The sequence below is a fragment of the Motacilla alba genome, chromosome 4 (genome assembly GCF_015832195.1).
Source record: "Motacilla alba alba isolate MOTALB_02 chromosome 4, Motacilla_alba_V1.0_pri, whole genome shotgun sequence".
In the NCBI taxonomy this organism is placed as follows: Eukaryota; Metazoa; Chordata; class Aves; order Passeriformes; family Motacillidae; genus Motacilla; species Motacilla alba.
Window position 1 is genome coordinate 22910323 of NC_052019.1, and position 25917 is coordinate 22936239.

General features: G+C 41.8%; 1 protein-coding gene across 14 annotated transcripts; it reads left to right on the forward strand.

Annotated features, from left to right (window-relative positions):
- The first annotated feature begins 2660 nt into the window (after positions 1–2660).
- On the forward strand, positions 2661–25558 carry RHOH (ras homolog family member H). 14 transcript variants are annotated; one of them, XM_038136240.1, is made up of 6 exons: positions 2661–2676; positions 5049–5159; positions 5985–6106; positions 8616–8638; positions 9701–9797; positions 22533–25558. In XM_038136240.1, exon 6 carries the CDS (start codon positions 22752–22754, stop codon positions 23325–23327), a length of 576 nt encoding a protein of 191 aa, XP_037992168.1. In that variant the 5' UTR covers positions 2661–2676; positions 5049–5159; positions 5985–6106; positions 8616–8638; positions 9701–9797; positions 22533–22751; the 3' UTR covers positions 23328–25558. The 14 variants fall into 14 exon arrangements, with proteins under 14 accessions (XP_037992168.1, XP_037992167.1, XP_037992170.1 ...); XM_038136239.1 differs by lacking the exon at positions 2661–2676 and adding an exon at positions 2982–3093; XM_038136242.1 differs by lacking the exons at positions 2661–2676; positions 8616–8638 and adding exons at positions 2982–3093; positions 13914–21203 and having other exon boundaries at positions 9701–12136.
- Positions 25559–25917: the final 359 nt, after the last annotated feature.

Below are 25917 nucleotides of genomic sequence, written 5' to 3' on the forward strand. Positions count from 1 at the left end.
GGAAAACTGTTGCAGCTTGTATGGAATTTTTTCAAATAGTAGTCTTGGAGTTCTGCATGAAAGCCAAAGCTTGCTTGGCTTCAGGGTACCATCTGTAGGGAGATGAAGCAACCATCTGCAGGCATAAAAAGGAACAGATTTGTGGCCTGAATTTCAGTGTTGTGAGTGCGAGCTGAATGCTCAAATTACTGAAAACGAGGGTCACGGTTTCAGATTTTTTTTTTTTGACCTGAAGTAGCTGAAGAGATGCTATTCCAGGCTGGCTTACTCATGGGAGAGTGAGAGCAGCAGTGTCCACCAAGGGGAGGGGCAGTCTGACCACTGCAACAAAGGGGCTTTGCGGGAGGGAAGTGTTCTGCAGAGACCTCATTTAGCAGCAGCCCAGAGGCCAGGGGCAGTGAGAGGCCGGATCCTGAGGGAGCCCAGTGCTGTATGCACCTCTGTGGTGGACACAGAGCTAGTAAGCCTGGCTTTTCCCAAGCCTGCCCCATTCTGGTCAGGTGCAGGTATTTTCCTGTGTATTGTCCTGGAAGTGTGGAATGACACCAGAGATCAAAGTGCTGACTGCAGTCTAACCTATTTTATTAGCTCAGTTTGAGGACAACTTGCTGTGACCCCAGATGACTCCTGCAGAATCATTCCTGTGGCTTCATTGCCTTGCAGCTTGGGTTGACTGCAGAAACGAGTCAGGCTTGTGCATTTCCACAGCAAAGCCCTAACTCATGAGCTGTTCAACAGAGCAGGGAAAACAGGTTTTGGGAAGACGTGGAAGCTTGGCAGATGCTGGTTTAAATGTGACCTGGCTGATCCTGAGCCACAGTTATTAGACCACAGCATTAGTAAATGTCTCGTAGGTTGAGTGCTCCTTACTTACAGGACTCCTTGCTCTGGCAGCATGGCTGAAGGTCCAGCTTGGGCATTAGTCTCTCAAATTGATGTTTTAAAGTGAGGTACCTCTGCTGGACTTGCCTTCTGTCTTGAGGCAGCTTAACTCCTACCCTTGCATTCCATCCTGACTCACCAGTTTCTGTTTCAGTTCATGCCCTTTTTTTCCTGAGTGCTGGGATAGTCTCGAGCACCTCTTTGCTTCCAGATGGGGGTTTGTTCTTCCAAAGAAACCCTGTGCACATCTGACAGCCTATCTCCCTATTTAAACAAGAGTAATAGGGTATTGTAGTCTGTCCTTAGGAAAATTATTCTCTCTTAGGAAAATTATTTGAACTTTTGGACTGAAAACGGTACTGTGGTAAAATAAAAATATTGCTTGAGACAAACAGTTTGTCAGTTCAAATTATTAAAGCGTAATTAAATGTGTCTGCTGGTGGAATGTGTCAGGTAACCTGACAATAGGTGGTGCCCTTGCCAATGGCATAGAGTGATAGTGGCAGCAGTTCTTACTGTGCCCATACCAGAGCAGAGTTGTTTCTCTGTATGACAGGTGCTAAAGAATGTTATTACACATTACGTGTTGTTCATTTCTTCCTCAGAGGGAGATACTGTATTTGGAGTATTATTTTGGTGAACTTTTTTCTTTTTTACAGATGGGTGGGGTAGAGTTGGTTTTCAAAATATACTTGCTGCTCTGGGCTAGAGATGGGCAAGACAAGTTCATTTTTGTGCAAAAGTTTGAAGATGGTATTGTCAAGGTTTCTCCATCAGCTACCCTGGGTTAGTTTTTGCAGGTAGGATGCTTGGACAGATCAGTGTGTTTGGAAACTGACATAAAGGCATTGTGCTGTTGGGTGAAGTTCTGTGCCACTGTGGATATTACTGGTGGCACAGTCTTCTTGAATACCATGATAGGGAAGGTCCCCCTTGATGTTGCTTGACTTTGCATCATGGGGCCTGGCTGGGCTAGCAGTGGCTTCTCATTAGCTGCCACTAATTGGTAAGCAACTGCATGGATCAGTGTTATTTTTATCTTGAGAAACAGCACTCGCCTTCGTAGACATCTGTGGCTAGTCATCACACTGGCCAGGAGAGCAAGCAATGGAAATCCTCTGCCAGAGTCACAGATTTAATCAGTTTCGTCTGTAAATGGAGAAATGGTAGCCCTGTGAAGTCCGTGTGTGGGAGCTCTCCATAATAGTGTTTGCTCCAGGTCAGCTAACTCACAAGGTATTGCCTTGGATTCCTGTCTCGAAATCAGAGTAAAAGTAGGCTTCTTCACCTGTGTGCCTTCTTGCCTTTTCAAATTATCTCCTCTTACTGTCTTGCAGTGCCATATAGTCAGGTTGTCAGGTTTTAGCATTTATCAGGATAGCCCTGTAGCTACTTTGATACGCTGTAGACAGCAGAACATCCTTGGAGGGATGATGTACTCTGGCTGGCAGGGGGGCTTCCCTTTGGGAGCAGGTCAGGGCACCTATGTCAGGCTTCTGTTCTGAGTCTTCTTTTGGAGTAACATCTCCATGTTTATGGACTAGAAAGGAGAAACTAGTTGGTGAGGCAGAGAGCCTGAGACCGAGCAGTGTAACTATCCCTGTCTCCTTCGAAGCAGGAGCAAGTGGGAAAAGCACATTCAAAACAAAAAGAGCTGCTGCCTTCAGGTTGCTGAGTTACCCAAGGGGAACCCCAGTGGCCTCTCCCATAGCTGGGGCAGGAGGCCTGGTTTGTTTTCTTTCCTGACAAGACAAATGGAGTCAGCAGCACCCGCGGGGCATGACAAGGCCGCGGGTGAGGAGAGGCTGGGGCTGGAGCAGGCACTGGGGAGCAGGAAGCAGGGAGCCGGGTGTCTGCTCCCTCCGTGGGTGTCAGGCCGGTGTGTGCTTGGCGATTCCTCCGGGCCCTGAGGCGGGAGCCGCCCGGAGCCGCCGCTTCCGGGGCGCGGAGCCAGCGGCGCCGCCCGGGGGCTGCGGGAGCAGTGAGGGGGGAGCCCCGCGGCGGCTGCAGCGGGGCTGCTGAGGGAAGAGCCTCCTTCCACCACCTCCCTGCTGTGACACAGCGCAGCCCGGCGTCCCCCGGCCAGAACCAAAGGAGGAGCCAGCCCTTTCCCCGGCGTCTGCTGGCCCGGGCAGCCGCGCTGGGAGGGCCTCGGCGGCTCTGAGCCCTGGGCCGGGCCGCGGGCTCGCCCCGCAGCCGGGGCAGCCTCAGGTGAGGGGTGGTTTCACAGAGGAAACAACTGGGGCCTCCTCCGCGCTGACAGCAAAGCCACTGGCGTTAGTTTTGCTTTAGATCCAGGTGGGGGAAGAAAGTGTGACTGTTCCCCCGGGAGAGAGAAAATGGCAAAAGTCAGAGAGTTTAGAGAAAGAGATGTGGGTTTGCACGTTCTGCGCGTTCTCTCTTTGAAAATTTAAGAAAGAAAATTAAAATTAGGCTCTTTTAAAACAAAACAGGCACACATTTTGTGTGTTGTTTATATCTCTGGTGCTAGACATAAGCAACAATTGGGTTTTTATATAATGATCATCTAGAACAAGAGAAAGGCTTGTAGGGTTAAATAGAGTCGGTATCAAGGTTTATTTCCAGAGCATTTCACACACCATACCCTCTGAGGCAGACCAAAATTAGAGCTGAGCGAATCTGAGAACAAGAAGGAAATCAGGCAGGGGGAGAGGAACAGCTTCTGCCAGTCGGAGAGGTCTGCTCTTAGCTCCACGTCTGCCCAATGAGGTGGCTAATGTCCTCCCAGAGTGCCAACAAAAAAAAACACAACCAGGTAAACACAGAAAGAATCTTGTTCCTTCAATAGGGCAGATGGGTATTTTGGAAATAGTACCCGATTTGGGGGAAGAAGATTGAATTAGTTATTAGACACTGGAACAGGTTGCCAGGGAGGCTCTTGGACACCCCAAGACTGGCATTGTTCAAAGGCAGGTTGGATAAGGCCTGGAGCAAGCTGGTCTAGTGTCCCTTCCCATGGCCTGGGAGGCTGGGACTGGATGATCTTTAAGGTCCATTCCAACCCTTAAGCATTCTGTGATTATATGATGTGACTGCTTTTATACTAGGCTTTCTCAGAATGAGAGTCGGGGGAGTTAAGTAACCCTCAGTGCAGTTCCTAAGCACGCTTCGCTTTCAAGAAAGGGGATGTAGGTTTTCATGTCACTCTGGAGGAAATCACTTCCCGTATATCGTCCACCAGTTCCACGCTGACGTCACAGGAGGAATTGTGCTAGGAAGTTAGGACACCAGATTCTGTGTATCAGATTCCAAGAAAACTTTCAGTATGTAAATGTTTTGTCACATAGCCCATGTTGCTGACAACCTGATCTCAAGAGATCTATGCCAGAGAAATAACTAATTAGTAACCTCTACACAGTGGGGAAACATGAAAGTAATAAAGAATAGTTCTGTAGTTGAGATAGCAGAAAGCTGTGATCTCAGAAAGTGGGGAAATCTCTGCCTGCCTTCCCTCAGAAGTGTATGGGTTTAATACATGGAGCTGCATCAGTCTTGAAAAGGTGATGACCGCACCCAAATCTTGGCGCCAAACCCAAGTTTGTTGCACAACTCAGGGTTTTTTCTTTTGGTCCTGAGAGGTCTGTGCTGCTCAGGCATGCCCAGGTCTAGGTTGCTTTGTGCCTGCTACCTGTCTCAGCACTGCACCCAGAAACTGGGAAGCTCAGGGCCAAATCCTGCAGCGCAGGAGTAGCTGGAGGGCTGCTCTGTGGCCACCTGAAGCATAGGGCAAGCCTGTCACTAAAGAGGAGGAAGAGGCAATGGCATGGGAAGGGACTCGGGAGCTGAGTTGAGTTGAAAGTTGAACTTTGTAACTCGGGAAGGAGGCAAGAGAGTCCACAGGGAGGGGGTGGCATTTCAAGCATGTTCCTTCATTTAGGCTTCCCTGGAGGGCTTTGACTCACCTTCTGAAGGCCACTAGTTCTGCCCACGCAATGTGTCAGGAGCCTGCCTTATGCTAGATTTTGGGTTCTGCTTTATCAGGCTTCAGTTTGTGCCCCTTCACTACCAAGTGAACCTACCTGAGGGGTAGGTTCCTGAGGAGCCAAAGCCTAAACTCATGAAGGCGTAGTAAATAATGTGTGAGAGTTTTACCCAAATCCGTATAGGAAGTGCTTGTGAGACTGCGTTTTCATTTCCTCTTTCAGACTGAGTGTTCTCGCAATGCGTGATGCAGAAGTTACTGTGCCTGGTCTGCTTCAGAGACTCCCTCAGCAATGCTCTCTGCCATGCCGTGAGGAAGCCTCCCTTTTGCTGAGGTATCTGTTCCTGGGAAGGGAATTACTTCTCCCCCAGGCTGGGCTGAAATGTGTCTGGGTGACCTACCTGATTTCCCCTATCCTGCCCAGGAACTCAGGGGAAAGCAAATAGGCACATCCCAGTTTTCCCAACACACAGCTGACATCTTGACTACATACATTTTTCCTGCCTCCCTTTGAAAATTATACCAAAAATGAATTAGGCTCTTTTTTCACAAAGTAAGTGTATTTCTTCTTGTGTTTTGTTTATATGTCTGTTGCAGTGGCTAGACATAAGCAACAATTAGCTTTATCTTGTGTAATTTAATGATCATCTGGGACAGGAGAAAGGCTTGTAGGGTTAAAGAGTATCATGGTTTACTTCCTGAGCATTGCACATACTACACTATCCGACACAAACCAAAATCTGAGCTGAGTGAATCTCAGAACTAAAAGGAAATCAGGCAGGGGGGACAGGAACAGCATCCTTCCTTAATCTCAACCCCCTTCCTAACACCAGCAGCTTTCTTTTTTCTCCAAGAGGGACAAAAAGCAGTGGATTAAGAAGAAATGTGACTTTTCTTGTAGACTGACCCAGGTCAAGACACTGGGTAATGTTATTTTACATAATTTTTTATAAACCCTTAGTTACTTGTGGTTTAAGACTTTATTTTTGCTGTCAGCCTATTTCTCAATGCAAAAATAAATTGCAAGCCTTTGCTCCGCCCCATAAATATTTTCTGCAACAAGGTGTTTGTTTCTGAAAGTCACACATAATGACTCATAATGAGTTTTTAAAAAAGGAGAAGCAATGTATTTTTTAATGTATTCACAATTCTCTCACAGCCAGATGTTCCCCTTCATTGCACAGCATGAAGAGGTGGAAAGGAGCAGAAAAACAGCAGTAAGAAAGATAAAAATACTCCCAAAAGCCAATCCAACAAACAACCAAGGATCAAGAGAAACAGGTCAGGTGTCGATTTTACATCTAACTTTGGAATTACCTACATGTGCATGGAGCTGAGGGTTTTTGTTGGAGTTCCAGGTCTCTTAGATGTAAAATAATAGATCAAATGCATGAAGCATGTATATTACTGAGAAAGGTCTCAAATAAATAAAATGCAACTATTTTTGGGAAGTTATTGGATCAAGATAATTCAGGAAATGTAGTGGAGGGAAATGGGTGGAAATCAAGACATGTTAGAATATGTCCCTTGCTCTACAGTTTTGTTTCTTTGCAGAATTCACTCAGTTCAAAAGTTGTTTATGAATTATTTTACAGATGGATGCACTCTTTCCAAAATGCAAACTACTTAGCCAGATGGCTTCACATCTGGATTAATCTCAGCACGAAACAGAGAAGAGTAGTTGCATTTTTAAGTATCTGCTCTCTGTAGCAGACCTAAAATTGGTAATGATCACCAAAGACATTTATATCAGTATAATTTGCAAATAGTATTTATTTCTCTGCTTCTGACAGTTCTGAATATTTCTGATGGAAACATTTCAGAATGTTTGGGTGCCTGATTTGCTTTATCACAATTGCAATGGAAACTTACTGCCTGATTGCTTAGGCTGGTATTGGGAAACCCAAACCCAGTTAAAAACAGATGAATAGATGTTTAATGTGAAAATGAGGAAACACAAGTTCTCACATAAACTGGTGAAGCGCTGAAGCCCCTTATTCAAAATCTTGTCTCAAACTAAAAGGATGATTGAAGATTTTAAGATAGGATTCCCCAAGTTCCTTCTATGAGCCTTCCTTAACTTCATCACTGTTGATAATCGACTGAATTAATTTCATTTTGTGGGAAAATAAACAAATTGATTCTCTAGCCTAACTGTGCAGCACTGCTCTACAAGCTTTGCATCAGCAGGTTTACAGCATCTTTACATAGGCTATGTTATTTTTATATTTTTGGCACAAACTGCCTTTCATCTGCACATAAATTGTTTCTTGTTTCCTTTTTGCTTTGTCTTGTAAATTATTCTGTTGGTTTTTAATCTTTCTTGGAAGCAGTGTGACTTTATCTTGGAATTCATTGTACTGTCATAATGTTAATGTGGACCGATTCATTAGCTGTCTTCAGAAAGTTTCCATCCTGCAGTGAACATAAAATGCATGGTGTTAGATCTGGATCAGGCAGTCTGTTGCTACTGTTTCATGGTTAGACATGGTCAGAGATAATTTCACTGGGCCCAGAGTACTTGCTGAAAAGGATTTCCTTTCCACTTCTGTGCCTCTGGGTTCCAAGGCTGCTTGGGAAGCCAGTGCTCGTGCGTCTGCCTGAGGACCAGGTGTTCCACTGCTCTGGTCATCCAGGCCCTTCGCCTTCAGCTCGGGGCAGCTCTCCTGCTGTGCCCGTGCACTTGGGCTGCTTCAGGAGAATGGGACAGGAGTGCCCTCCCTGCAGTCTGATTGCCTGGTCATACAAAGTAGACAACCTCTTGTGCTGATGGATCCTAAATTATAGACCACAGACACTTGAAATCCTGAAACTACCATCACAGCTTTGCTTTCAGTGTTGTGGTAGTTGTGGTGGTAGCTGGAAGTGATGCAGATCTGGCCAGCTCAATTTGTCTATGCTGGGAAAGGTGGGAGTCTCAAATGTCTGTGGTGCCTCCACCTGCTCAGCCTCCTTTTGCTGGTGGAAGGGAGGATATATATGCTGATAAAATGATACTGCTGATCAATTCTGACCAGAACTTCAGAGGGATCCTGACTGAATTACAACAAAACCATGTACACCAATGTTGAATCAGCCCAAAGTGCGTGCCTTGCATTTTTGCACAAAGTCAGTTAAACATGCACTCTCCTCTGTAAAGGCAGGGCCATATTTCAGGCAGGGCCATATTCCAGGTTGCAGAAAAATCCCAAGTGTCGTTCTGCTACTGGAGTGTGAATGTCACGTAGCCGTGCCGGGCAGTTGTCAATCTGCTCCTTTTCTCCTCGCACATATTGAGCTGCTGGGCTGTGCTGTGACATTGGCCCCTGTAGCAGGGAGGAGGCAGCTGCAGGAGCAGCAGAGTACAAAGAGAAAGCTTTCTGCAGCCTGGACGGTTTGCCTCCCTCCCCCACGTACAAGGTTTTTACATCTGCTCCCATAGTCACCAAAGAGAGAAAGATATAGCAACCCACAACAAACCCACAGAGGCAGAGCTGCGAAGCTCTCCCCAGAAAGCTGACTTACGCTAAACCTCTCCACTCCTTCTCGTCACACTGCACTGGGTCTGCTGTGACTGCTGCCTCCAGATGAACTAGACCCAGTTGCCAGGACTACTTTGGCCTGTATGCGCAGGCATCTCTGGTTACCTTTAGAGCTTTTGGATTTTTTGTCATCTCAATTATACAGTTGTTCTAACCTGCTAAAAAAGAAGTCTGTCTGAAAAAGCCAGGAACACAGAACACCACTCTTCTTTTTTTCTTCCCTTGTCTCATCTAGGATAGTTGACTTCTTTAACGTTTACTTTCAACAGCTGCTTTCAGCTTCCTGCCTCTGGTGAGTTCATTGCATTTTTTTTTCTAGGAGTCTTAATATGAATTGATATTCTGAATCAAATTCAATATATTTTGGTTTACTTTTGTTAATTACGTTTATTAATAAGTTTGCGAAATTGGTTCACATAATCAGTTTTATTTTTCTGCTAAATACCATCTGTTAAATGCTTGGTGTTGAGATATACAATTACACACTGGCCTAGAACCTTGCATTTTCTGTATTTTCATTTGTTCCAGAGTTTTTTCCCACCTCAGCATAAAAAGGCCTTATATAAAGTAGAAAAAAAAAAGGGGTATGGAAAGTTTCTTCCATGTTAACTAATGTAAGAAAAAAGAAAAAAATGGGAGTTACTCTCAAGATGGTGGATCTGATTCTGACGCTCTTTTCTGTTGCGTGAACTGTGAACGCAGGAGTTCATTGTTAGACATATATAAATTTTCAATATTTCAAATTATGGTCTTCTTCACCATTTATGAAGTACATCATGCTTGTAAGGAAACTGTTCTGCTTCATCTTAAATATTCCCAAACAAATTTCCCAAAGGTGAAGATTTTATTGTGAGAATTTGAGAAACACATTCTTAGGAGTGGGGCGAGATTCAAAGTATTTTTAATTTGACAGTGTATTTGTGGCTGGCTCTGGCTCCAGCAGCTGCCTGGCCCTGCTGGGTCTAACAAATGCCTGTGCCACCTTCTGAGATGGAAGATTTCCATCTAAATGGCCACGTCTCTGACTCTGTGTTCAGGTCACTCCCGTGGCTTCTTCTCTGTTTTCTGATCTGACTGTGGCATGCTTAGGGTGTGGAGTCCCCTTACAGAGCAGTATGTGTGTGTGTGCATATGTGCACATCTGTGCACACCCATTTCCAGAGTCTCCTCACAAACCCTGCATCTTCTGATGCTCTAGTGTGATGGGATGGTCTTTTCACATTGCCAATGAGATGCAGTTCATCTGAAAGGTGAATGAGGATAAAGCGTGCTGAAGCTGGAACCATCTCTCTGACACAAGTCCCCGCAAAAAAATCTGAATGTGCATTTAAGATTTTCTAACTTCTCTTTTCAGCTGTATTTCCACTTTTGGATGGGGCAGGAGTTGCATCTGGCAGAAGCCAGCTTTAACGTGGGATTTATCCTGAATAAAATACTTGCAGAAGAAAAAGGTAGGATAAATGAGATAAGTTAGTTGTTAACAGGCACATCTGTCAGCAAATTTTGGTGTCTGTTGCTCTTGGAATAAGGTGGGATCGTGCTGCTTCATATTCAACATTTTCAACCCCAGCATTTATGTCAGTGTGTGGTGTGTTCATGGTTTTCAGCAGGAAGGACCGCATGTGTATACTTACTTGACTTTAGAATGGGGTTTGATGTAGTTTTTCTGAGACCAGTCTAAAGATCTAGCATACAAATGGAGTCCAATCTGCCAGAGAAAGTGGATACAGACTTCATGTTTGAGATTTGGGCAGGAACAATACCATGTTTGAGATTTGGGCAGGAACTGCAGGGTCAAAAAGCCACATGTGCACTTGCTTCCTGCTGAGTTTAGAGAGTAGGTCTTAGTGAGGCATAATACCAAGTTTTACATTCCTCAGATTAGGTGCTGCAAACCAGGAAAATCTGTAGGTTTGTAGTTATAGAGAATCGGTGTTTTTATAAGTAATCTGTACTTACTAAGTTCTAGACCAAAGAATTAAATTATAAAATGGGCTTGATTTTCATGTATAGCGAGATTCATAGACTATCAGCAGGGCAACATGGCTGTAAATTACTGTAATTTAATCCCATTTTAAGGTAATTTTACTGTGCCAAAGCAGTGTGAAATCATCTCATAGCAGAAGAGCATCAGGCCTCAAAATGGAGAGACTGGTGCTAAAGTCACATTGCTAGTGCCAGTGATGTTAGGGAAGTAATCTCTTGTACAGTGAGGGGCAAGCCATATAAGTTCTCAAAGAGGTGAGGGGGTGATCTGCCGCACACCCAGAGCACACAGGAAATGAGCAGCCAGCATGGTAGCGGTCTCACAGGCTGGCCCATTTTGTAGAGCAGTGGGTCTGTACCAGCGGAAGCTTCCGAGGAGCTTTTCTCAGTGACGCTTTCTGATAACCAGCCAGGACACCCAGGCAGGGAGATGAAATTCTGCTATTTCTCCTCTTGCTTTTGCTGTGCACTTCTAGATGTTTAGCAGCATGTGAGTTAGGCACTTTAATGTAAAAGATTTTCTGTGAAAATTACCTCTTAACCCCCCATTTTCTTTGTGAAATTTTGGTGCTGAGATTCTATAGTTTTTCTTAAGAAACAGTAGAATCTTACTGAATACACCATTCAAGTTATTAATTTGACATTGACCATAAGATGAAAAATTGGAGATTTTTCTATAGTGCTTTTGATTATTGTTTGAAAAGAGATAAAATAAGTAACTGTAAAACTTGCCTTTTTCAAAATCTTGGTGTAACATTTTAGACACCACACAGCTTAACATCATTCCCAAATTACATTCTCATGTTTTTGGCTAGTGGTGTGCGGTTTTATTAAATCTGCAGTTTTCAAGTGCTTCCATACTATGACACAACTCACAGCTGAAAAATATTTTCAGATAACCCCAGCACAACAAATAAGAAAGGAAGTTGGCTGCAGCTGTCTCAAGCCCACTATTAAAGCATTATGGCCTTAAGATGCTGGGCAGGATCACACAAATGCAACAAAGCAATGTAACAACAAAATTTGTGGGCTGTAGCCCACATTAGCCACCATTAGCTCTTCTCCACAAAACCAAGTAGAGTTTCATATTTGCTTAGCAGGATTTAGTTTTCCTTCCATTTTTATGTCAGTGAAGAACTGGAAAACCTTTCCAATCCACCAGAAGGATCAGTATACAGTGGAAGGGGAGATTTTGGAGCCTGCAAAACTGTGATGCAGAGTGTGAGTACTGGAAGTCATGGCTACAAACCTTGGTGTATCAGGTCTAATATGAGCAGCTGGCAAAGTGGCAGGGAGCAATAGCCCCAGCAGTCGCAGTCTGTGGCTGCTGCCAGGGTGAGCATGGTCTGAGCACTTTGTGCACACGTGCATTTCCTGCAGAGTGGGTACAGGAGTGGTTTGTGCCCAGCCTGGCTTGTGGCCGTGCCCTGTGTTCATCACAGACCCTTTATCACTCCCCCCTGCACAGCTGCCTGCTCCTGTCTCTGCGCTGTGTTGCTTTTGCACAAGCAGTTGCATTTGGTCCTTGGTTACAGAAGCCAAGGAGAAGTGTAAATTGCTAAGGGATGAGGGTGGGGCTGAACTTGGCATGCTTCTCTTTACCTGACAAAACATATGAACGTGCTGGAAACCACACGAGGATTCTGCTGTGGTTTGGGGATTTCTCTACAGGGAGCCATAGTGACCTGTCACGTAAGAAAGACCCAGCATGTGCTGGAAAAGGAGCAAACACCTCTCCTGGCAGAAGTTGGCACAGTGGGCTGTGGTTACATACTGTGCATGATGCTGCTTCTCACACACAAGCGTGAGTACCAGTAACTGACACTTGCCAGCTTGAGGTTGGTGTACCATCTGGTGATACCACTTCTCCTTATGAGTGACAGTGTGTTGCTTTTGAAGGTTAGACTGATTTATGTCAAAATATAGGTATAACTGGCTCTCCTAATATAAAAGCGTGAGACCAAGACCCCTGTGTAGCTGGGGGTCTCTTTTAGTTGTTTCCTGTGCCATGGTCATTGAAAGAATATGAAATCTTTCAAACTTGCAAGAAAACTGTTCTTTCCTTTCATTGATAGGCATGCCAGTGGACACACAGTCTTCAGCCTGCCTCTTTTATTTCCATCAAAAGACTGTGCCTAAAAATCAGTAAAGACTTTGGAGTTCAAAGTTAATGAGCTACTGATATACCCAAATATCTATTAATTAACCTATCTATTAATTATCTATCTAATTATCTGTGAGCTTTTGTTTTTCTGACTATAAAAATACATTATGAAACAGCTGTCGTAAAACCCCTTCATGTAATTTATTTTCCATCAATTTAAATGTGAGTTTTTAAATTCTCGTCTCTTTCAGTGGAGTTTTAATTCTGGATGAAAAGCTGTTGTGTAAAGTATCTCTAAGTTTGAATCAAGTCCATCAGGATTCAAAAATAAAGCATGGGAAATGTTCTCATAATGTTCAAACATCTCTCTCCTAAAATATCTCTCTTTTCATATGTGTGATCATTTTCATTCAAAATATGTAAAAATCAGGATAATCAAGGAAAACTTTCTATGCTTCCCACTGAAGAGCTCTGCATTAAGATTTACTGTAGCATGGGGATTTGCATGATCTTTAAACCAACTGAAAGCCAAGTAGATATCAGCTATAAATATATGAAATGGCTTCTCAAAATACTCAGCTGAAGAATGAGTGAGAAGGATTTATGTATCACGTTTGGTTGTAGAATCTTTTCTCCTCTTAACCTATTCCATATGATCCACTGCTGTCTGCAGTTTCACATGTGTTATATAAAGGTGGCAAGAGAACAAGATTGTAATGGAATCAGAGGAAAGTAAAGGAAAACAGGCACTGAAATATATATTCTGCTCTGGCATATGATTGGTGTAAGATATAAATCAATATAAAATCTGAGCTACCAGGTATAACTTGTGCTAATTCCAGAAAAAATTTAAAAAAAGAAAGCACGTTCCTTTGAAATTGGGCTTTAATCATAACTGTGCACGGAACGTAGGCAGTTTGATGGGGGCAAGTATGCATGCCCATTTTTTAAATCTAATTTTATCTGCTTCAATTAAGGAATTCTAGAGAGGCTGCATGGTAAGAAAAAAATTCCTGCTTGTATAATGGATACATATTATTCTTAGTTTTTCTGTGTGCTGGATATAGTGCATGAATACAAATTCATGGCATAGATTGTGGAAGACAACTCCTTTTTTAAAATGTATTGAAAAAATAAAAAAATATAAAAATCATAAATCAACAAATGGAGGGCAAGTTATGATAATTGTATGTTTTATATCACACCTGCTACCTGAAAAGTAATTGAAATTATTTTGAAGCAAGCTCTTCAAATTTTTATGTACATGTGCGCACACAAAATTTAAGAACGATATTAAAGATGGCAGTTTCCCTGCTATGTGAAATCTCGACTATGATTTTAAACACGCTGCTATATACAGAGACAAGAAAAAGGTTTTTGTTGCTGGCAATCCTAAGGGGGAAAAGCTAAAATTATCAGGGAGTTTCTGTTTTATAAAATAAATACCCAACCAAATTATTGTTGCTTCTTTTTCTAGCTTTGCTCATGAACGTCCGAAGTTTAACGTTCATCACAGCAAAACGAATGGTGACATGCAGTAAATATGAGTTCTTCCTGAATCAAAAACAAATCGTCATGTTTTAGCAAGAGCTCATTATTGTGTATTGTTTGATCAACATTATTACTACTTGAAACATCTCTACATCTGACACTTTATTCTTCTCACAAAATATACAAAAATAATCTTCCATGGAACACTGTCTAATTCTGTTGTAACATTTTCCTTCTCCGTCTTTACCTCCCACTGAAATAAAACCTGTGCAAATACATAACTTAAAGAACATGGAGGACCTCCTTCTTCTCCCACTGATATTAGGGGGAGAACATCTAGGCTTGAGAATCTCCATATTTTGTATTAGACATTTTATAAAATCGGAGCAAAGTTAAACCTGAAGAGACTTCAGAAAGTAAAGCTGGAGATCTTGCAAGGGATCCATTGAGGAAAATGGAGAAATGGTAGAGCAATTTTTAAAGACCTTTTAACATTGAGGAGCATGTTATATCCCCTGTAGCATTCATGTATTAGCTTTTAGCTTTAGTTTAAGGGAGCCAGTCAAGAAGATCAAGTAGTGTGCAAACAAGGGAGAGGAGTGCAGTCCTACCTCAGGTTAGAGCCAAAACACACAGAAGTCAGCCTTCTCCACTGCAGTGGGCTTGGCACAGGCTCTGAAAGGGGGGAAGCCCTTTTGCCTGCAAATGCAAGCGTGTATATGGAGATGCCAGTTTGTTTCAACAATTTATCCTGTCCCACATCTGTGGGATTTAATATAAATCCATGCATCTCCTTAACAAGTCATTGTAACATATTGTAAAGATGCGTCTAATAAATGTAATAGCTGCATACACAGCAGAAATATAACAATTTACAATGGGTGACTATGTAATTTTATATGTAAAACTCTATCAGTTAGATACCTAGGTTATTGCAAATCCCCATTTAGCACACCAGTAATATCTGCTCATGTGCATACAAATACATATGTTCCTGTATGTAGACCATGACCATTTCAATAATGCATCCATTTGATGCAAAATATGTATGTAGGTTTTCAAATGATGGTAAGATATCTTGCTCACAACACGTTGTTTCCTACAGCAATCTGTAGCAATGTCTTTTGCAATGAATTAATATCAATGTGTCCATACATATATATGTATATGGACATACACATATGCATGTACATATGGATGTGATTTTTTTGTATACAAATGTATTGATTCATCACTGAAATACTTAGATTTTAAATATGCATAGACTTATTTTCTGTATTTTATGTATCTATATATGTGCATATACACTTCTATGCATCCAGTCTAGCAAATAATGGATCATTCTCTGAGAAATTATAAATTATTATTTAAAAGTAAGAAACGTTAGTTGTGTATGAAAGAGAAATGGATACCTGTGTCTGCAGATGGTAAAAATAGAGAACAAGCAAAAATAGGGGTAGGGTCAGGCTCACTGGAAAGAAAACACAGTAATTGTTGAAGGTTGTAAATAAAAGAGTACTTCAACAGCCTAAGAATACTTCAACAGCCATAAAAATTTGGGGAGATTTTGAAGAGTTATATCTGTAAAAAAAAATCCTACAAAAATATGTTACCAAAATATGTTGACAAATCAAAAATATGCCTTTTTGATTTTTCTCCAGCTTCAAGAAATTTAATTCTGTTAAAAGAGGATGTGGCATGAAAAATTTGAAGTGGTTTGAGGCCCAAAGTTGCAAACATTTCTACATTTCAATAATTCTATACCCACAGTAGTCTGATTAAAGTCAATTACTTAAATATAATGCATTTTATATTATCAAGGCTTCAGTTTGGCTACAATGCAGTTAGAGTTGCTGAAAATTTGCTTTTGACCTGTAAGTCATTCAGGTAGAAAAACTATTCATAGGTATGTATGATAGCACTGGAGTCAGCACGCAGCACTTTATCCATGTTCATCTGCAAGCGTGTCTGTATCCCCATCTGGACCCAGGAGCAGTTCTGTGTCAGTGTGAATATGTATGTACACACACACACACACACATATATGTATACATATATTTGTGTGTGTGTGTGTACAGAAACAGTGACTGTGAGGGACAGCAGACGGACAGATGGTTGATGAACTTGTGTGCTCGAATGTACATGTGTGTGACATTTGCACACCAGCTGCTCCATGTACAGCTGCATCTGTAGTGAAACTCCAAAATTTCTTCTCTGTTTAAGCGCAGAGGAGAAAAATTAGCACAGAGGAGGGTGGGAAAGAGAGGTGACATATCCAGTAGCCTGCAGAAGGAGAAGGCTAGGCTTACCTAACTTCAGGCATGACATGCTGCTCCATTTCTGGTGACTTTGAGGGTATTGGATCAGACTGAGAATGGTTTATGAGCTGGTCCTCTCTGAAGAGATTACTTTCCTACACTTGGTTGACCCCAATTTTAATTTGTAGAGAACATCTATACTGAAAATGGATCCCTTTTGAAAATGACCCATAATACCATGAATGCCGCATAGTTTGTCATTCACCATGTCATGCCATAAACATGGAGAAAAATTACTTCAGACTAATGGCTTGAATCTTTAAGTGGGTACTTAGCATTGCCAGATCTCATTGAGTTCTGTTTAGAGATTTAGGATCTTGGATGAGTACATGAGTCTTACAGGCTTTTTGTTAATTTTTGGAGTGGTTCTAGTAGTCTGTGTTCCTGTGTAATTTGTAAATTGCTGAATCAAGCTGTGATTAGCCGCAGAAAGAGGGTTCTTGAAGATAAAATAAATATTTCTTTTGTCTAATTCTCTAGTTAGAATGAGAGTTAAATTGTTTTTCTCAGCAACTATAATGAATTGAATAGATCTTTCGATGCGTTGTTATCCATTGCTTATATATTATTATAGGTACTATTACTAAAGAAATTAAATTAAATTTTATAAAATATAAGATAGCTCATTAAGTGGTTTTATATGTATGTGCAATGTGTAAGCATGTGTTTCAATACATATATTTTGTTACACAAAAAGCTTTCATCCCTTTACTAGGACTTCACATCTCAATTAATCTTGTAAATAACATTGGTCTGTTCGTTGTTGTTTTATATCAAGATTTCACATTCTAAATATGAGGGAATTTGCTTTAAATCTGAGAACTTGAGTTCCCTTGCTGATAATAAAGTTGACAAGATTACTGAATATTTGATCATAAATCTTTTTCTTAATTTGCCATGGTTAAAACTGCCAGAAAAAGAAACAGAGGTATTTTCAGGTGCTATCTTGCTCCAGAAGTGATTTTTTGGAAAGGTTTCTAAAAAAGTGGCTCTCTAGTTTCTTGAAATTTCATAAATTAGAAATTAACCCAAAATTTCTTTTTTTTTTTTTTTTTCAAAATAAAATACTGAAATTTGAAAACAGGAACAGGATTTCAGTTTGGTGAACAAGGGAGTGAATGAAAATTTCCAAGTTTTTATGTCTGCAAATTTTTTTCATTCTGGAAGGAGATTGTTTTTGAGATGACAAGACATCCTGGCTTTGAAAATATGGGGTCATTGCATGTTGCTTGCTTTTCTAACTTTAGAAAGGCATGGAAGAAATTATTGTACTTGAGGATAAAATATCTGTACAAAAGCGCTCATCCAAGCTTCTAAGCATCCTTTCAATTCTTTGAAATATAAAAGCACCTTGAAAGATAATCGGGCAATTAATCTGTCAGTATTGCAAACATATCAGATAGCTGAATTATTCTGCCAATGAGTGACCTGCCACCTCACTCTTGGGCCAAAGAATAGTGATGACCCCTGTGGTAGCCACCTTAGCAAGTGAATGAGTTAAATGGAGATTTTTTGGTGGAGTAGTTTGAGGAAAAGATGCAGCACCTTGCAAAGGTACAGGCTGTGAATCAGTGGTGCCACCACTGAATGCCACTATGGACTGAAACGCTGACAGTCTCTGAGGTGGAGGGAGGCTGATTGGCAAGACAGGGCTATAGATCAAAATTTTCTTGAAAGGAGTTAAGAAAACAGGAGGCAGCTAATGCAGATGTCAGAGAATCAGCTGAGTGAATGCATGGCAAGTGCAGCAAGGAGCTGTTTGCTTGCAGTCTCCAGACCGACTGCAGCTGATGGATTAGTTTTCAGGAGACCTGTGCTGTGGAAGCAGTCTGGAGTCTTGTATCTGAATGGAGCAAGTATACCTATAGCTCATCCACAGAGCTGAAAACCAGGTAGTGCGACCTTGACAACCAGGTGATCTAGCAGAGTGTCCAAACTGGAGTCACAACAGCCACAGTTTCTGTGTCACAAGGGGCAGCATCTTCTGGGTGCTGTCACTAACCAGGCAGCAGCGTCTCTGCCCTGTGTCAATGCCACCCTTCCTCCTCCTCCCTCTCCTGCTTGCAGGAGTTTTCCCAGGCCCTGTCCATGCCCTGTAGTGCCCACTGTGCGCATGAAGGTGGAAAGCTGCACACTCTTCTGGTCAGTGAGGGAAGTCTTTGTGCCTCCTTCCTCTCCTTGAGGGCGTTCAGCTAAGGGATATGAGGAGAATTCTTACATATCTGTGGTGCAATTGCAAGGGGCAGTGGTTACAGTCAGCACATTGGGGAAGAACTGTAGGCACCGTTTTGTAGATCCCACCTCTGTGTGAGGTGGGACTTAAATGAGTAGAGTAGGTAGGCAAAGACACTATTTACATTCAAGTATTGCACAGCTAGTGGAAGTATCTCCTGTGGTTTCAACCTCTTCTATTAGTCTAAATATTTTAATTTCCCTGCCATGTCAAGTCGCTTCAAGAACTGGCATACACAGTGCTCAAACTGAAAAATTAATCTGCTGTTATCCTGACATAAACAGGGACTCTGCTATGATGTAATTGAGGTAAGGAATGGCCATAATAGTTAGCGTGTTAACTGCTTTAACTCTCTGAAGCATTTTGTGACTGATCTAAAAAGCTGGTTGTTTGCCTGCATGGTTTGTTTATGTATGAGCTAATTCCATTGAAATTCCAGCCTACCTGAGAGTGCACTATCAGGATCTAAGGGAGGTTTTGAAATTGGAAGTTCCTGACTGTTTTTATTTTCCCCTATCATAAGATGCTGTCCATCCCCTGGAGATGTTTAGCCATAGCGAGTCATGCTCACAGTGATCTTATAGTAGATGCCAGAGATATTCTTGGCAGAAATGAAAATCCCAGCTGGTTCAGCTGATAAACTTATCCCTTTTGATACAGTAGTCCTGCTTTCCTTTTTTGGTAGAGCTCTTTCAACAAATACCAGATTAGTTTTTCATGGGATGTATATTCACTTGAACCCTCTACCTGCAAAGAGCTCAGTGCTGCTGTGCTCTGCTTTTCATCCCATCCCATTGCAGGTTGGCAACCCCACTCACCTTCTCCGTATCTTATTCAGCCATGATTAAATGTGAGGCATTTTACCTGCATGAGATTGCTGAGGTGCAGGTCAGACTCTGCCAAACAGCAACTGTGGTAGGGCTTCTTGTGCTCACATCATCAGCGAAGTCCGAGATCTCTGTAACCACACACTAGTGCCTGTATTCCAAAGACAGAGGGAACAAAACCTGAAGTTTATTAAAGATCACTGCTCAGCATGACCACACAAGAATAAGACATGCATTCTTATACCTAGTGATTTTATAAAAGGTCTTACCTTACTATTCAAATAATATCTTCTATTGTTATGAGTGATGAAAGCAGAAACAAAAAAAAACATAAATGAAGATATAGGTTTATATATTGAATTCCATATACAAAATTATTTTAATAAAGTCAATAAATTTTTGAAAATCAAATTGTTGGAGGAAAAAAAAAAGCCTCGGCAGCTTAGACTCCATCTCTAATTTGTGATTAGAAGGTATTCTGCAATCTTGTAATGGTTGTAGCACACTGTGCTGTCAGACCCAGACAGAATATGAGAGAAAGGGACAAAAACTTTTGCAAATATTTATAAAACTGGTTGTATACTGAGGCACAGAAGTGCCCAGTACTGTCTTTAAAGGACACTTTGAAGTACTGCTCTTTAAAGGACACTGCTTTTTGTTGATACTTAATCAAGTGTTTTCCATCCAGTGAGGTGAACTTGTGTAATTATTTTAATACACTAATGCTGCTCTTACCCTGAGGCTGCAACAAAGACCAGCTGTGTGCCTAATTACAGATAATACTTCAATGTGCCCATATGTAGTCCCAGTTACATATGGAGGCAGGTGAATTGTTGTTGCCAAATGCAAGATCAGGGTCATTGAAGGCAATTTGTCCACAGGATCACAATATGGACCTCGTTATGTACCAGGGTTTTTTATTATTCACTGATGGAATGTAGAACAATATAATTTGCTTTGAAAACAATTCTGCACTGTCACATTGGAGTATTTTATCATCTTGTATTGTCTGTCAGCTAGCCATATTCACTAGTCCTTAATATCTCTTTCAATCTTTAATAATTTTTATGCTTTAAAAATAACCAGCATAATTTGACCTGGTAATCAACAAGTTGAGTGCCAGAACAATCTTTTTATCTGTCTTTGTCTGTTTTGGCATTTATGAAATTGCAAAAGTCATGCTTTGGACATCCTTATTTTGTCCTACATTCCAATGTGCACAAAATAATAAACCTGAGGGCACTGAGGACTACTCGCACCAAATAAATGTTTGTTCTGCAAAGGATACGTGGTACATGGAAACTTTCTCCTGAGAATACGCAGCTTTGTCTGAATAGGACCCTACTGTCTTGTGGTGAAATTGAGGTGTTTTCAAACTGTATTGCTGACCCAATTTTGAAATAGAATACTTTGAAAGAGAGATTATGATTCATATAAGCAATTTGAATGTTTATCCTACATATGCTTTTTGAAATTTTCATAGATGTGTTTCGTAAACGTCTTGTTTAGTTCCCTTGAGAGCTTCTTTGGAGAAAAGAGAAGGCGAGAGAGTGGAGTTAGATCTAATGAATCTTTAAAAGCAGATTTTCATCTGCTGCCACTAAAGCTTCAATTCACAGTGCAGCCTGTTTCCCGGCAGCCAGGAATGCCGTGAAGCAGCCTCAGCTTCCATCCCACTTCCTAGAAGCGAGCGGCAGTGCTGAGAGCACGGCGTCGCTGGCGGGCCAGGAAGCACCGTCTGTTGCAATGACTCCTGTAGATACCGTAACTCGAGCACGCACAGGGACACCCGCAGACCTGGTGCCACCTCTATAAAGCAGCGTGCTCCGGCCACACGTCTTCCTTCAGCCGGGCCATCTGGTGGGAGAGATGCAGGTGTGCCAGCAGCACAAGAGGAGGTAGGGCATGGCTGCCACACAAAATGAAAGCAGGGCCAATAGCAGCTGCCGGTACCTGTAAAATGTTCTCTCTAAGCTCATCTAGCACTTTCCCTTTGTGTTCCCCTTTCTGTGGAGTAAGCCAAAGCTTGGAGTGTTCTAGAAATAAAGGGGGAGGAGGTGGTGTGTTAAGGTACTGAAAGTAGAGAGCTTTACAGTAAAATACAGTACATGCCCTTTGTGGCCATCATTTATTTCTGTGCAAATAGCTTTCAGCTGGGATGTCTCTCTACATATATGAAGGAAACAGAAATATATTATTTATGTAACAAACACGTGACATTTTGAAATTATGCAGTGAGTGATACTTTCTTTTTAATTAATCTTGTTCATCAGAACTAATTTGTTTTCAGTTTTGCTGTTAGTGATTTTCGGAGCATCTTGTGTGTCACCCTGTGTGAACAGTGAATCTTGCGCACAGTTAGTGGGGAAGAAACAAATGCTTTCAAAATAGGAAAATTTGACTGAATGCTGGCAGGAGCTCAAAAGCAATTACATACTCTGAAGAGTACTCTTAGTTCAGTTTTACAAGAGAGTAAATGCCAGGACAATTATATTCCCTTCAAATAAAATTTTTACTGGGGCAAGCATCGGTAGTGGGGCTTTCTTTGGCTTGTGCTTCTTGATTGTTGAAAGCAATTTGTGAGAAAAAAAATTAACCTCTTTCTGGTTTGTTTTTGTTTTAGGTTTTTTTTTTCTGTGAGTCTTTCTTTGCTTTTAAAAATTCTTCAGGTTTGTGTGACTTGAGATTCACTCCTGAAGTCTTTACTTCCTCATTGTCACAAGTGGTTCTGGGTTACTGTTTCATATAGGATTGTTTAAATAGTCAAATTGGTTAGCAAAGAGCTTTTTTTCCTCCTGACACCTCCAGAGAGCGTGGCTACATTTTCAAGGGAATCTGAATTGATCACTTAGGGATTCAGGATTCTGTCAGTGTTGGTGAAAGTCAGGGGCAGGGAATGTCTCACAGCATATTAGCAGCAGTTATATCAAAGTTAAAATAATTTTATTAGTCTCTAGACAATTGGAAGGAAAAAATAGCCTGTGTCAGTGGAAAATGGTAATAGTGCTAAGACTGTTAGTCCCTGTGGAGCAGCAAGAAGGTTATTTATGTGAATTGCTGTTGCACACACAGCTGGCTGGGAGGAAATGGAAAAGTTCATCATCCTCAGTGAGGGATATTTGCCATGCCTGTCCAAAGATGTGTCCAGGCATCTTCATCTTGATGAGGAATGGTTTGTTCTCTGTGGGTTATAAATGTTATAAAAAAAAATTATTTTTACTTTCCAGAAACGTCATTTGACTCACTGAAGATTTAAAACCGACAGAGTCATGTGGGAGAAGATGAAATTTTAGTCTCAAGTGGCAGAATCAAGTCATAAGAAGTAAAGAGATTTGGATGGTTTCTCACTAAATGGAAATTATATAGAAGGCCTCTAAGACCACTGCATCTCTCCATCCCGCTCCTGCTGCACAGAGACTGCACTCTTGGCCTTGGACGTTAATAAAATGCTGGATTCAGTCAAGTGTGTTCTGGTGGGAGACTCTGCCGTTGGGAAAACTTCTCTCCTGGTACGTTTCACCTCTGAGACTTTTCCAGATGACTACAGACCCACTGTCTATGAAAATACCGGAGTGGATGTCTTCATGGATGGTGTACAGATCAGCTTAGGTCTTTGGGACACGTCTGGCAGTGATGCCTTTAAAGGCATTCGCCCCCTCTCCTACCAACAGGCAGATGTGGTATTAATGTGCTACTCGGTAGCAAACCATCATTCCTTCCTGAACCTGAGGAACAAATGGATCAGCGAGATCCGCAGCCATTTGCCCCGCATCCCCGTTTTGGTGGTGGCCACTCAGACTGACCAGCGTGACATGGGTCCCTACAGTTCCTCCTGCATCAGCCCTATAGATGGCAAGCGGCTTGCCCAGGATGTGCGAGCCAAAGGCTATTTGGAATGTTCTGCCCTCAGCAACAGGGGAGTGCAGCAGGTGTTTGAGTGTGCTGTGCGGACAGCGGTCAATCAAGCCAAAAGGCAGAGCAGGCGGAAGCTCTTCTCCATTAATGAGTGCAAGATCTTTTGAGGACTGTCAGCAGTGGTTTTGCTCACGCTTGTTCTTTCTGTTTTCTCACAAAGCCACTGCAACGGGGAGAATGGGAGGTGAATCAAAGGAGGGCTCCTGGCAGGACCACAGTGCAGGTGCCTCTTGTGAGACGGGTGTGCTCTTTATCTGAGCCTCTTCCCTCCAAAACACATGTGTGCTATCTTGAAAAATGAAAGGTGCATACCCTTATCCACAAGCCTCTGTTTGGACTTCGCAAGCCTGAACTGCACCAGGCCTAGCCTGCAGATCTGCAGATAACAGCAGTACTGATTTTGGCTTTTATTTCTGTCAGTGTTCCTCAGTTGTTGGTTTGTCTGCATCTGCATTTATTTAATGACAAAATTCTGCCTGGATCAGCCCCCACCTCTGTCCTTGTGGATTTTTTTTACTTAAGAATATAGTATATAAAACCTGACCAATGTGTATTTTATTTAGAGGACTCTTGGATATATTGTTGAAAATCACAAAAGTTTGTTTTAATATTTCAGTGGTTCTCCCTTTAGCTAACCACAGAAATGAACTGTCCTGTCCATGTAATAAATGGCCTGCAGGCAAGCCTTAGACATGCCTGAGTCATGCATAATGGTCATCAGTATAGGTGATGGTCCAGCATCATATATGGTCCAGCATAGGAATATAATGGTCCAGCATAGGAATAATCAAAACTTAGTGACATTTGACAGCTGTCTCCTTCAGTTTTGTGAGATTTGTTACCTTAATATTGTTCCTCAACAATGTGGTCAAAGGTGGGAAACAAATCTGATTCTTCCTAGACTTCACGGGCTTACAACCTCAGGGTTTGCAGGGAGGGTTGGTTTAGACATATGATTGGGCTGGCAGGGATGAATCTGTGCTACCATCACCTCTGTTGTCCCTGCTGTAGTTCTGGAGGCAAAAAATTTCAGTCTCCAGAGATGGAAGATATTTTTTCATGAGCACTTATGTTCTCACATATTTTTAGTACACCTTGTTTCAAAGCAGTGGTTTCAGTGGAATCAGTCACCTACATTAGTAAAAGATTGAGTACATAGCAAGATTGAATGGATGTCTTTAGAATGGCTAAATTACTTTTTTTTTGAGTTCGCATGCTAATTATAATTGCCTAGGTTGTATCCAAGTAAGACTGGAACAGGCTTTAAATCCTGGGGAGCCTGTCAAGTCTAGGAGCCAAATCCTGATGTATATACTGGGGCCAAGTTACCTTCCTACACAGAAAGGCAGGCTAAGGAAATGGAAACTTCAGGTGTGTAAGAGAACTGCTGGAAGATGAAGTAGGCTCAAGACACAATGCTGTACATTCCTTGTGAATTGTCGTGGTCCTCTCCTTCTCATATTATCTGTCCCCTCTGTCCTTCACCCTCTCTCAGGTCTTGCAGATCTGTCTCATCCCAAGAGAATTTCTTAGTGCAGCAAGATTTTCTTTGTCCCTTTTCCTGTCCTTCTGCTAGCTAGGAACTAACCTTTGAGGGGCTTATAGCATGGTGCCATAAAAGGTGGCACATGGCACAGTAGGATTATCTCACCTGTGATGTAGGTGAGCAAGTATTTACACTGTGGGCACCTTGATTACCAGTAGGAAAAGGAACACCTGGTGTTGTGGTTGTCCCACCAGCTTCCAGACTGTTGAATATTTACAGCTCATCAACCTGATTGTAAGGGAGGCTTCTGATCATAAAAACATCCCGGTCTCATCTGAGGTTTTTGTATCAGCCTTAAATCTCTACAAACTTCTGCACCTGAGCACATAAGACAGGGACTTCTGTCACCACCCATCTTCCCTGAATTCTTCTCTTTCCTACTTCTCTTTCTTCTCGAGTGTTGATTTGTTACTGAAACACTGAAACACTAAAACTGACATATTTGTAAAAGAACCTGAATGGCATTGTACTTGTGTAGAGTTACGCAAGTGGCCAAGTATTTGCGGTCCTTGGTTAAAAATCTTTTGGCTTTTGGGAGAAATATTCTTCTACATTCCATACATCTTGCAACACCTCTCCACTGGAAGTCTTAGGTTTTGTAACTCTAATTTAAAAGTAGCTATTGTTACGATTTGAACATTAAAGACTGCATGAAAAATGTCGTGTTACGAATTTTCAAATCTGTTACAACTGGGGACATTTTTGTCATGTTCCCTACTCCACTAATGGATTGAATACCTGGTTTTAATTATTTTTAAGATTTTTAAGACATATTTTTTTTCCAGAATGCTCTATTCAATTGTCTTTGTCTTTCCTCAGTGGTTTAAAGTCTGTTTACAACAGTTCATGCAGTTTTTGTGTGCTGAAGAGCAGTAATCACCAGGTGAGAATGCTGTGTTGTGGTATCTACCGCAAAGTGCCACATTTGGGCACCAAAAGGCTCCACAGAACTGTTATCACAGACGAAGCCAGACAAAGATGTAACCGAAAATCTCATCTGTATTAGCTTCACAAAACTTGTTATGGTGTTTTACAAAATGAAGAATTTGATGTCTGTTGCAATTCAGTGAAGCCAGGTGGATAGGCTTCTTTGAGATGTCTGAACTGACGATATGGGGTACACAGGAAATGTAGGGATGGCTTGATATACT

Coding starts and splice junctions, on each gene's coding strand:
- RHOH (XM_038136240.1), top strand. CDS start 22,752: ATGCTGGATTCAGTCAAGTGTGTTCTGGTGGGAGACTCTGCCGTTGGG.